The 11561-nt window shown below is 47.1% G+C and overlaps 1 protein-coding gene across 1 annotated transcript; it reads right to left on the bottom strand.

Annotated features, from left to right (window-relative positions):
• Positions 1–9156: 9156 nt before the first annotated feature.
• On the bottom strand, positions 9157–11407 carry LOC119368132 (polygalacturonase ADPG1-like). Its single transcript, XM_037633468.1, has 8 exons — positions 11182–11407; positions 10957–11094; positions 10703–10870; positions 10556–10579; positions 10174–10463; positions 9949–10057; positions 9757–9870; positions 9157–9639 (listed from the first exon to the last, which is right to left on the bottom strand). The coding sequence occupies exons 1-8, from the start codon at positions 11368–11370 to the stop codon at positions 9358–9360; spliced, it is 1314 nt and encodes a 437-aa protein (XP_037489365.1). The 5' UTR covers positions 11371–11407; the 3' UTR covers positions 9157–9357.
• Positions 11408–11561: the final 154 nt, after the last annotated feature.

The raw sequence follows: 11561 nt of genomic DNA, 5'->3' as shown, positions 1-11561 counted from the left end.
CAAAAAAAATCAAAAATTTGGAAAACCTTCGCATTGTGTCATTATATGTGGACAAGTTTCCAGGAAAAATAACAAACTTGTAATACGGCAATTATTTTAAAAAAGTGTTCTCAGAAACGAGCTATGAAGTGTGGAGATCAATGGCTTTCAAGCCAAATGATCAATCTTATGGCCACATTCATGGCATAGTTTGTTCAAATGATCTCATATTATGCACAAGTGTGCATATTAGAATGGCAAACAATGTTGCCTAAGGAAGTTTTCATTTTCTTTGGACGAAAAAACCATTTTTCATTTTCCGAGTGCCCGAAATGAGGTTTTTTTGTGAAGGAACTACCAAATAATTCCTGCAAAATTGGACCAAATCATTTTTCTAAAATACTAGGCCATATATAATGCACAATTGACAAAATGGTTGGGTGAAAAAAGTTTTGATCCACCTCTGATGAAAAAGAAAAATTGTCGTGGATTCAGCTAGAAATGGGTCAAATTTGAACTGTAGCTGCCTCATAGTTTGCTCTTTATTTTTTCCAAAAATCATTTCTAGGTACATAAGTATCTATTTAATCATAGAAACACCAAAAAAAGTCCAAGATTCAACCACTAGCTAGGAACGGTCAAGCCCGCCGTTTTGACCGCATTTTGAAACGGGCATAAAAAATTCAAAAAAAATCAAAAAAAATGGAAAACCTTCGCATTGTGTCATTATATGTGACCAAGTTTCCAGGAAAAATAATAAACTTGTAATACGGTAATTATTCTAAAAAAGTGTTCTCAGAAATGAGCTATCAAGTGTGAAGATTCATGGCTTTCAAGCCAAATGATCAATCTTATGGCCACATTCATGGCATAGTTTGTTCAAATGATCTCATATTGTGCACAAGGGTGCATATTGGAATAGCAAACTATGTTGCCTAAGGAAGTTTTCATTTTCGTTGGACGAAAAAAACATTTTCCATTTTTCGAGTGCCCGAAAGGAGGTTTTTTGTGAAGGAACTACCAAATAATTGTTGCAAAATTGGACCAAATCATTTTTATAAAATACTAGGCCATATTTAATGCACAATTGACAAAATGGTATGGTGTAAAATTTTTTGATCCACCTCTCGTGAAAAAGACAAATTTCTCCCGATTCAGATGGAAGCGGATCAAATTTGAACTGCAGCTGCCTCATAGTTTGCTATTTATTTTTTCCAAAAATCATTTCTAGTTACATAAGGACCTATTTAATCATAAATACATGGTTTGGTGGCGATACGTCGAGGTTTGGGCGGTGGCCGAGGGCCCCAACTCTAGAGCGCATAAACTCGCATGCCCGCCGCGTGGTCACCGCGTGACCGTGGCGTTGCCATGTGTTCTGGGCGGCCTAGGCATGTCTAGTGGGTTGGGCACTCCCCAGGTTGGTGCTAGGAAGAAAATTACAACATAAGATTCTCACGAGGAGACCAATCGATGCTCAAACATGAATTAGCAGCCAAGTGTTTGATTAGCGGTACGGGAAATGTACATGGCTAATGGCGTGAGTTTTGGCTGAGGATGATCAGTTACTAAGAAGACCGTTTTCACAAATTTTCAGCTCAAAAGGAGGAGCCTAGGTGGTACTTGCTTTGCAAACCACCACACTAGACATAAATACGAATGTTGAAGCTCGGCTCAAAATAATGAATGGATTGAGTTGGCATTTGGTGGAGGGTGGTTATTTGGGCATAGGAAAGCACTGTAGAAAATGGATACTATTTGGACATGCCAAAGTGGTACTTCCTTCACAAACTGTTACTTTGAACAGAATAGGAAAATGAATATTTTTGAATTATTTTTGAACTAGGCAAGGAAGGTTTTTACATATTTGACGAAGATATGACCCAAAGAATTTATGAGATTTTTTGGGAATTTTGGGAATGACAGAAATATAGGTTGCTTCACAACCTAGGGCAAAAACTGCCACATGGACATGACACATAGGCAAAACTGATGAGGTGGCGCCTAGTCATAGCAACCCACACAATTTACAAGGCTATGACCATCTATATTGGTCGTTAACAACTAGAAATAAGGCAGCGGACTAGCGCTGTTAGCTTTATGACCATTTCATGTAAGGAAATTATGACCTTTCTGACCAAAATGGTCGCAATGGTTTAGGGTTTGGAGCCCCTCGAACAGCTTTTGACCAATTGGTCTCAAATGGTCATAAATCTATGACCAATTCTTCCAGGGTCACTGACAGAAGGTCATAAGTTGACATATTTCTTGTAGTGAGGATAGAGGGGTTATCCAAGGTACTAAAACCTGGGAGAGGACCCTTAGTTCTTTTTGACTCGGCCATGGCAACGAGAAGGCAAGCTAAAGCGAGAGAGACAGAGAGAGATTGGGAAAGAAAGGGTAAATAAAACGGCAAGGGTGAAGTGGGGGAGAGGAAAACGAGAGGCAAATGGCAACTAATGTAAATGCGAGGGAGATGAGTTTGTGATGGGTATTTGGTATGTCTTGACTTGAGCGAAGACCTCCCCAGCAATGGCGCCAGAAATCCTTCTTCATACGTCTTGAGCATGCGTTGGTTTTCCTTGAAGAGGAAAGGGTGATGCAGCAATAGTAGCGTAAGTATTTCCCTCAGTTTTTGAGAACCAAGGTATCAATACAGTAGGAGGCTCCTCAAAAGTCCCACGCACCTACACAAACAAACAAAGAACTCGCAACCAACGCAATAAATGGGTTGTTAATCCCTTTACGGCCACTTGCGAAAGTGAGATCTAATAGAGATAGTATGATAAGATAAATATATTTTTGGTATTTTATAATATAGATGCAAATAAAAGTAGATTGAAAGCTTATATGATAAAAGATAGACCCGGGGGCCATAGGTTTCACTAGTGGCTTCTCTCAAGATATCATAAGTATTACCGTGGGTGAACAAATTACTGTCGAGCAATTGATAGAATTGCGAATGATTATGAGATTATCTAGGCATGATCATGTATATATGCATCACGTCCACGACAGGTAGACCGACTCCTTCCTGCATCTACTACTATTACTCCACACATCGACCGCTATCCAGCATGCATCTAGAGTATTAAGTTCATAAGAACAGAGTAACACATTAAGAAAGATGACATGATGTAGAGGGATAAACTCAAGCAATATGATATAAACCCCATCTTTTTATCCTTGATGGCAACAATACAATATGTGCCTTGCAACCCTTTCTATCACTAGGTAAGGACGCCACAAGATTGAACCCAAAGCTAAGCACTTCTCCCATGGCAAGAAAGATCAATCTAGTAGGCCAAACCAAATTGATAATTCGAAGAGACTTGCAAAGATAACTCAATCATACATAAAAGAATTCAGAGGAGATTCAAATATTTCTCATAGATAAACTTGATCATAAACCCACAATTCATCGGATCTCGACAAACACACTGAAAAAGAGTTTACATCGAATAGATCTCCACAAGAGAGGGGGAGAACATTGTATTGAGATCCAAAAAGAGAGAAGAAGCCGTCTAGCTAATAACTATGGACCCGAAGGCCTATGGTAAACTACTCACAACTCATCAGAGGGGCTATGGTGTTGATGTAGAAGCCCTCCATGGTCGATTCCCCCTCCGGCGGAGCGCCGACGAAGGCTCCAACATGGGATCTCGCGGATACAGAAGGTTACGGTGGTGGAAATTGTTTTTCGTTGGCTCCCTCGATGTTTTCGGGGTACGTAGGTATATATAGGAGGAAGGAGTTCGTCGATGGACGCCTGTGGGGCCCAGGAGATAGGGGCATGCCCAGAGGGGGTGGGCGTGCCCAAAGGGGGTGGGCGCACCCTCCTGTCTCCTGGCCACCTCGCAAGCTTCTTGACTTGCACTCCAAGTTCTCCGGAGCACGTTCGTTCCAAAAATCACGCTCCTGAAGGTTTCATTCCGTTTGGACTCCGTTTGATATTCCTTTTCTTCGAAATACTGAAATAGGCAAAAAAAATAGCAATACGGGTTGGGCCTCCGGTTAGTAGGTTAGTCCCAAAAATGATATAAATGTGTAAAATAAAGCCCATAAACATCCAAATGGGGTAATATAATAGCATGGAACAATCAAAAATTATAGATACGTTGGAGACGTATCAGTCAACGTGGTCCAGGTCATGCTCTTCCGCCGGATTCTTCCGTGCCAGATCCGGACTTGCAAGCTGTGGGAGTCCAACCCGGCCAAGCACCAGACACTGCTGGAGCTCTTCGATACAACACACGAAGACATCTGGAAAGTGCTTTTTAAGGCCGGCGAGGTACCACCGCCCACGTCTGAAGATCGCGGGCTCAGCATAAAACGTTGGGCTAATCCGGTAAGTTCTTTTCCGTTTGCAAGGTATATCCTTTGCCGGCATATCCGCGGGAGGAGCCTAAGCTGCAATGCCAATATTTCAGGCCTGGGTAATGATAGCGCAGCAGATCGATTGCCCGGCTCCGCTGCCCGAAGATCTAGAAATGCCTCTTCTGACAAAGATGCTGTTTCCGGCACCTTATGAGGTGCCGGAAAAGAAAACCAAGAAGGCGGCCAAAGGGACCAGAGGGGGTCTCCGCCGCTAGGGTGTCTTGGATGTGACGTCCGAAGACGCCGAGACGCCTTCCTTCGCCGGAGACGATGAGGAGGAGGAGGCCCGTTCACCCCCTACTGGGGGAGAGAAGAGGAAGGCCTCCACACACGGGGAGGCCGAGGCGCCCAAGAAGGGAAAATCTCCCTTCGGACTACTCCACCGCAGCCACCAACAGCAGCGAGGAGTGGGGGCCCAGGGTCAAGCCCCTGACAAAGTCGTAAGTATCCGGACGCGGTAATATTTCTGGTTTTTTCACTTTATCATTTTTTATTGTGTTAGACCATGCATCTGCAGTCCGGCCCAATCCAAAATTGAGCTCTCCTCCTCTTCGAAGGGGTCGTTGGATCCGTCGACGATGAACAGCGAGTCCCTTCCAACGACCACCTCCCATAAGGCCGCGGACAACACCGAGGTGTTGTCCCGAAGGATACCGGGCCAAGGGGAGGTTGTTCCGGTGATGCCAGAGGAAGGAGGTCTGGTTGCCGGGCACATGGGGGGGGGCCCTATAGACCCCGACGATGGGGGCCGAGTCCAGTTCGGCCCTAAGCCGGATACAGCTCCGGAGACCCAAGTGGCTCCGGGTTTGGGCAGGCAGCCTCTCCCGAACGAGGGGGGCAAGCCGCCTCCGCCGGTGACCTTTGTCCATCCAGAGGCACCGGATAGATTGCTAGAAGCGCTACAAGGCGCTTCTGTCATGGAAGAGCACCGTACTCTTATGAGTACGATGATTGAGAAAATCCAATCCGCCAAAAGTGGATTGACCGAAACCTGCATTAGCCTTCTAACAGGATTTGAGGTAAGTAATATAGTTGTAAAAGAATATCACCTTGTAGATAATAGCCCCTGATGCTCTATTCGGTGTTCGGAAAGTAGAACCAAACAGAGGATCAAAATATTTTTCGCAGGAGTCTAACATAAAAATGTCTGTGTGAATAAGCAGGCGTCGCTGCTAGCCACTGCCGCCCATACCGTGGAGGTCTCCGGCTTGACGCGGAACCTGGAGCGGGCCGAGGAAGAACTTGGCCTCGTGAGGAAGCAACTGGAGGACAGCCAAGGTATGCACTAACTGGTGCTTTATATTTGGGAGGGATGAAGAGTTCATACTGACTGAAGTGTCATGCACTTTATTAGGGGCCGCGACCGAAGTAGCGGCCCTCAAGAAGGTGTTGGCCGAGGCCGAGGACAAAGCGGCTAAGGAACACGCCGCGCGCGAGAAGCTGGAGGCTCGGGTCAGCGAGGTCCGGCAAGAGCTCCAGGACGCCGTCAAAAGTACGAGTCCTTGGAGCGTGATTCGAAGACTTAAGAGTCAGAACTTGCCAAGGCCCGCCAGAGCGCGCAAGATGCCCGGGCCGAAGCCCAGAGCGCCCTCCGTGAAATACAGGTGGCCCAGGATATCGCGGCAGGTAAGGTTTTTATTATGCAAAAGCAAGTGTGTGAAGGAGGCGTTCCTTTTACTTACCCGAATTTGGATTTTTCCAGGAGCGTTTGCGGATCTGCCGCGCAGCATATCAGATGTTGCAGAGTTCTTTCGAGCCGAAGAAGGGAGCTCTACGGAGAAGTTGTTCTGGTCTCAATATCTTGGATCAAAACATCCGTCGCCCCTTAGCGACCAGCTAAAGCAGTTGGTCGAGCTGCACAAGGCGGCTGAACTGGCCATGAAGGACCTAATAGTCTGGCTATGGCCTTCCGAGCCCATGCCTAGTAGCTACTTCAAGGCGGCCGAAGTGTCAGTTTTCGGCTTTCTCTACTGAGGTGCTCGTCCGGAAAAACTGGGACACAATCGCAGTAGTTCTCCCTTTACTACCCTAGCCGATATAGCGGAACGTAGGGTAGCAAGCACAGGAGTCGGGCAACCCAACTATTGACCAAAATCATGATTCGGAGCCGATGCATATAATGTTATAAGTTCAGGGTGCCGAACTATACTGTAAAAGTGTTCGGACTTTCTTGCCGTGTTATGGGGTACAATGAAGCCCCTGGCGAATTAAGTCGTACCAGAATGTACGGGTGCAATTGAAAATAAATGGACAAGGAAAAATTTAAGTAATGGGCAAACGTGTCGGGCCGTGTCTTCCCGATTGCAAACTGCTCATGACGACGGTCTAGAGCAATAGCAGGAGAGAAGAAGGTCCAAAGCAGACATGTCGGGCCGCCGTCGATGATCTCGAAACCCGACGGAACAAACTCCAGAGGATCCAAGGCAAAGTTCGCCATTGCGGGCGTGGGAGGTGGCGGAGAAGTTGGATGGTGCAAAGGAGACGGTGGAGGCGTGACAAGACCCGTCTGCACAGGCGCGTGGGTCGTCTCTAAAACCGAGGAGTCCCTTGGAGGAGGAATACAAGGCAGACTCAGGGCGGGTATGGAAACCAACGTAGACGATATTTCTGGGTTTTCTTGCGATTTTTTAACCATCCAAATATGACCATTATCTCTGCCTATTGATTGCAGAAGCAGCGGGTATGACCATTGCGGGAGCAAGCCAGACAGACAGGGCAGTCGACAGACAAGTGTCCCTGCTGGTTATATTTGGGACAGGTTAGAACACGGGCCACCATGTCGTCGACCATATCACCCAACATGGCATCGACTTCTTGCATAGAAGGAATGGCATGCTCCTGAATAGAGTCCGTAGGCCGAGGAGGCAGGTAATGCCCAACAGGAGATTTTGGGATTGACGTGACCAAATTTGAACTCCCAGAGGGCTCGCCCAGGGCATGCAGATCACATTGTTGCACATCATTAGCCGCAATATGCGCGCGCCTAATCGGCGGCGATCCAACCATACCAAAAAGATTGGTGGCGTAGCCACCGTCCATTGGAGGTTTACCGACGGCGAGGGCTGAATGACCACTCATTCACGATTAGTGAGAACATAACCTCCATCAGAAAAAGCATCAATGCACTCTTGCATGGCTGGATAGTGATAACCTTTGCACGCACCATAGTTTTGAAATGTGGCAAAAGAGAGCTTCTTCCGAACATTGGTGGAAGATCGAATGGAGGACTTGGCAGGAGGTTTAAGCATAGCAAAAGCATCCCTAAAGCTGCTCTTCTCTTAGAAGGGCTAACTAAAATCCACTCAGCATCCAATTTTAATCTCCAACGATTAAACTCACGCTCCCAATTCGGACCTCCACGACTCCAATGATTGAAATAACATTTGAAGTGTGGGCAAGCAAAAGATCGTAGATCAAGAACATAAAAACCAACTTGCTTGGAGGAAACGTTGAAAGAATAAACCTTGTCACGTATGCATGAGACTCCCGGCTCGATTGCAGATCCTCCAATAGCTGCATCCAGGGCCGCCGCCACCGAATCATCATTAAGCCTGAAATCATATCGGTTGAAGGACATGACCATCGTAAAATGGCCAGTGTCGTTCGTGGGATGGACCGGAAATCCAGTAAATCTGAAAATATTATCAGCAAACGTCAAACCCTTGGCTTGGAGAAGTCCAAGCCAAGGGTTTATCCCGAAGAGAAAGCCATCAAAAAGGATATCCCCTAGAAGAGAGGAGGACGCCGGAGATGTTGATCAGAAAGAACCAGAAGTTTAGTGGTTGTGGAAGGAGATCGCCGGAGATGGTGGTGGGGCGGTGGGGGAGGTGGGAGACGCCATCCTTCGTGACCAAAAAAAGAAACTTCTTTCATGGTTGGGCTGGACACTAAAAGTGTCCTCTTCACATATACAATATCATTTCTATACCATCACAATTTTACATGTTTTCAGTATTTATTCATACATTCCTCTTTCCATACTTTCGTTATTGTTTCATTTAACAATTCATCATGTTTCATCTCGGATTTGATATAAGTTTTATTATGGTTTATAACATTATCTTTTGCATGTTTTTATTATTGGATCAGTTCAATTCATTCTCCTATCATCTCACATTTCACATAAATTTTAGTTGGTATCAATTTTGAATTTAAACTTGTTGAGAACATGTTGAAGTTTGATCTTGTTTTATAGATTTAAATGCCATGAACGTGAATCATACTAAAAGTGTTACAAATTTAGAATCATACTAAAAGTATGGGTGAATGGATAGTGGGATGAAAGAGTAAAATAATCTGAGTGCAATAGATGGCATGTTCCTATACAATGGGTGGTTCCACAAAAATAGTACAAAACGGTTGAATTCGGTAGAGTACTCGTATGAATTGTGTACACCTGCATACATGGCGAGCATGCGGGTAGCCGACAGAAACCGGAACCGCTAGTTTTTCATTTCCGCAGTTTGTACACCCCATCCATCAATACAATCGAGCAGGATGTAGGGTTTTAGCTTCAGAACCTAGATAGCTCTTGCCTCATGTTATCCATCTGTTTCAACCAGCTAGTTGTGACCCACTATCAAAGGATTTCTGAGAACATGAGCCTACAATTACCACTTTTAGATTCCGGACCATCTGTAAAAGGAATTTTCCTATGTCTTGGCGGCACTACCTCACCTCCCGCTCTCAGAAACTGTGTAACTGCCCTTTGAGCCTTAGAGTAATGCATTCAAATGGGCACCCTTCCTGCGTAATTGTCCAAAAAAGAATTTCTTATGAAAAACCAGCATTATTCCATTTTCTATCTGGGTAGACCTCTCGTGCTCAACAAAATTCTGCTCTCCAAGAAAAAAAAAGTAACTGGGCAATATACATGGCCCTACACCTTGCAGTAAAGCTTTCACAGTAATAAGCCCAAAAAAAGAAGAAAAGGCTTGCAGCATAGCTAGGCCCACCGTGGGTTCCCATCCATATACACGCGCCCAACAGCATTGCTAGGTGCTAACTGCTAAGCCGTGGGCTGGGCGACGGGGCGTTGGCCGGGCTGGGCGATGCAGCGTTAGCTACGCAAGGGATCTTCGGGTAGACGAACCCGGAGGTGTCCACTTCCGCGTTCTGGCAGCGAGCCACGGTTGCTCCACCGTCCGCGGCCGTGATCGCCACGGTGTTGACGTGGATGTCCATGCAGCTGCCGTTCTTGCTGCAATCGAAGTCGACGGCCGTCTTTCCTGTCGATGTCCCGTTGAGGTTCGTGTACGTTATGTTGCTCAGCGCCACCGCCCCCTGCAATAAATTTAGCCCCCAAGAAGACGCACAAACATTTTAGTACTAGCTACTCCTCCACACATACAGAAGTATATAGATCGCCCAACACTCAATCCACACATAGTAGTAGAGTACCGTATTTGAGACGTCCTGGCGATCTTCGTAGAACTGGTTGATTATCACAGGATGGTCCACGTTGGTGAAGTTTATGTTGGTGAAGGAGATGGATTTCGCGTAACCTTTCCCACCCTGCAGTGCCAAGAAACAGTGAATCAGCCGGCCGCCTCAGCTTCTTTGTAATTGTAACAAAAAAACCGGTAGCGATACCTTCCACGTCTTGATCCTTGCTCCATTCGTCGTGTTGATGAACTGGACGTTTCTCACGTCGATGTACTCCACGGATTCGTTTGCTCCATCCCTGCCCAGGCTCCCCACACTAGCCAAGAAGCAGAAACCCGGCCATCACGCCATTTTCCTCCTCTTCTTGGAGTGCATGGTAAATAGAAAATGCAGATGGAAGAGGCAATCCTGCCTATTGTAACCCTTTGTTACCTTACACCATGGCCGGGGCCGCAGACGATTCTGTCGACGGTGACGAAGCGGCTCCCGGGGCCGATGGAGATGCAGTCGTCGCCCGTGCCGATGGTCGAGCCGGTGATGTGGACGTCTTCGCTCCGGTCGACGTGCACGCCGTCGGTGTTGGGGCTGTCCTCCGGCGCGGTGATGGTGAGCTGCGTCACGTTGACCTTACCGCTCATGCTGAGGCCGATGTGCATCTGCGGGCTGTCCTTGCTGCTGAATTGGCTCAGCTCCACGTCGGTGCAGTTCATGACCAACAAGGCCTGGATCGATCCATATAGCGATACATATGTAATGAGGTTACATGCACGTCGATTTGCGAATTAATACTTGCTTTCTTTGTTTATATACTAACCGTCGGTGCCTTAGTTACACAATCCTGAAAAAAAATATCGACCATTAAATACTTTCTCTCCGAAGAAGATTGATAAATCAAAAGGCACTTGCCAAATGCAAGGAGGAATTAAAGAAATTCCTTAAGAGTTGAGTTGGGCTTCCTCACATCATCACCGTGTTTGCATTTATCGCTCCACCACGTCTTGCCGCTGCCGTCGAGCAAGCCGGTGCTGTTGCCGGTAACCGTGAGCCCGTCGACCTGGTAGAACATCAGCCAATAGTTCTTCTTCTCACTCCATGCGCTCGCCGGCGGCGCCGTAATCGTGCCCAAGACCTGCGACAAACAAAGCAGGTTTTCCTGACCGTCAGATGAAGCCAAACCACGGCCCAGATCACGAAGGACGGACGAGTGGTGCGTGCCTGGACGGTGATTCTAGTGGAGGCGCATGGCCCACTAAACCTGGTGAGACCGACGAGGAATGACTTCGCCGCCGGCACGTGCAGCGTCGCCGACGAGCCAGTGGCGCCGCACGCCGCCGCCCATGCATCCACGAACGCCTTCGCACACGGTACAGATAATCAACACACATCCGGCCATCAGGTATACGCCAGTATATTTTCGACCGAGAGCGGGCGCGTGCGTACCTTGGTGTCGTCCGTGGTCCCGTCCCCTAGAGCACCGTAGTCCTGGACGTTGAACACGCCGTCCACCCCGCCGTCGGCGGCGACGAGCACACTACACCACGCGAGGCTGACGAGGAGCAGGATGGCAGTGCGGAGGATGCCGATGATACCCTGCATGATTAAGCACATCTCACACAGACACACATGCATGGTCGTCAACTGATCACTGATCACCAGCACGCACGTACTACTACTCTATAAACTATGGATGAATCTGAACATCAGTTCGAGCAAACATTGCGAAATGCACTAATATACACAGAGCATGTACCATAGATGTAGGGCCCGTAAGGTCGTTGACTCGTGAAGAATTGTTGTGCAACCCTCGCTGTAGTCTCTCT

The sequence above is a fragment of the Triticum dicoccoides genome, chromosome 2B (assembly GCF_002162155.2).
Source record: "Triticum dicoccoides isolate Atlit2015 ecotype Zavitan chromosome 2B, WEW_v2.0, whole genome shotgun sequence".
Classification (NCBI taxonomy): Eukaryota; Viridiplantae; Streptophyta; class Magnoliopsida; order Poales; family Poaceae; genus Triticum; species Triticum dicoccoides.
The sequence above is the reverse complement of the archived record's forward strand: the minus strand, read 5'-3'. Positions and strand labels throughout refer to the sequence as shown.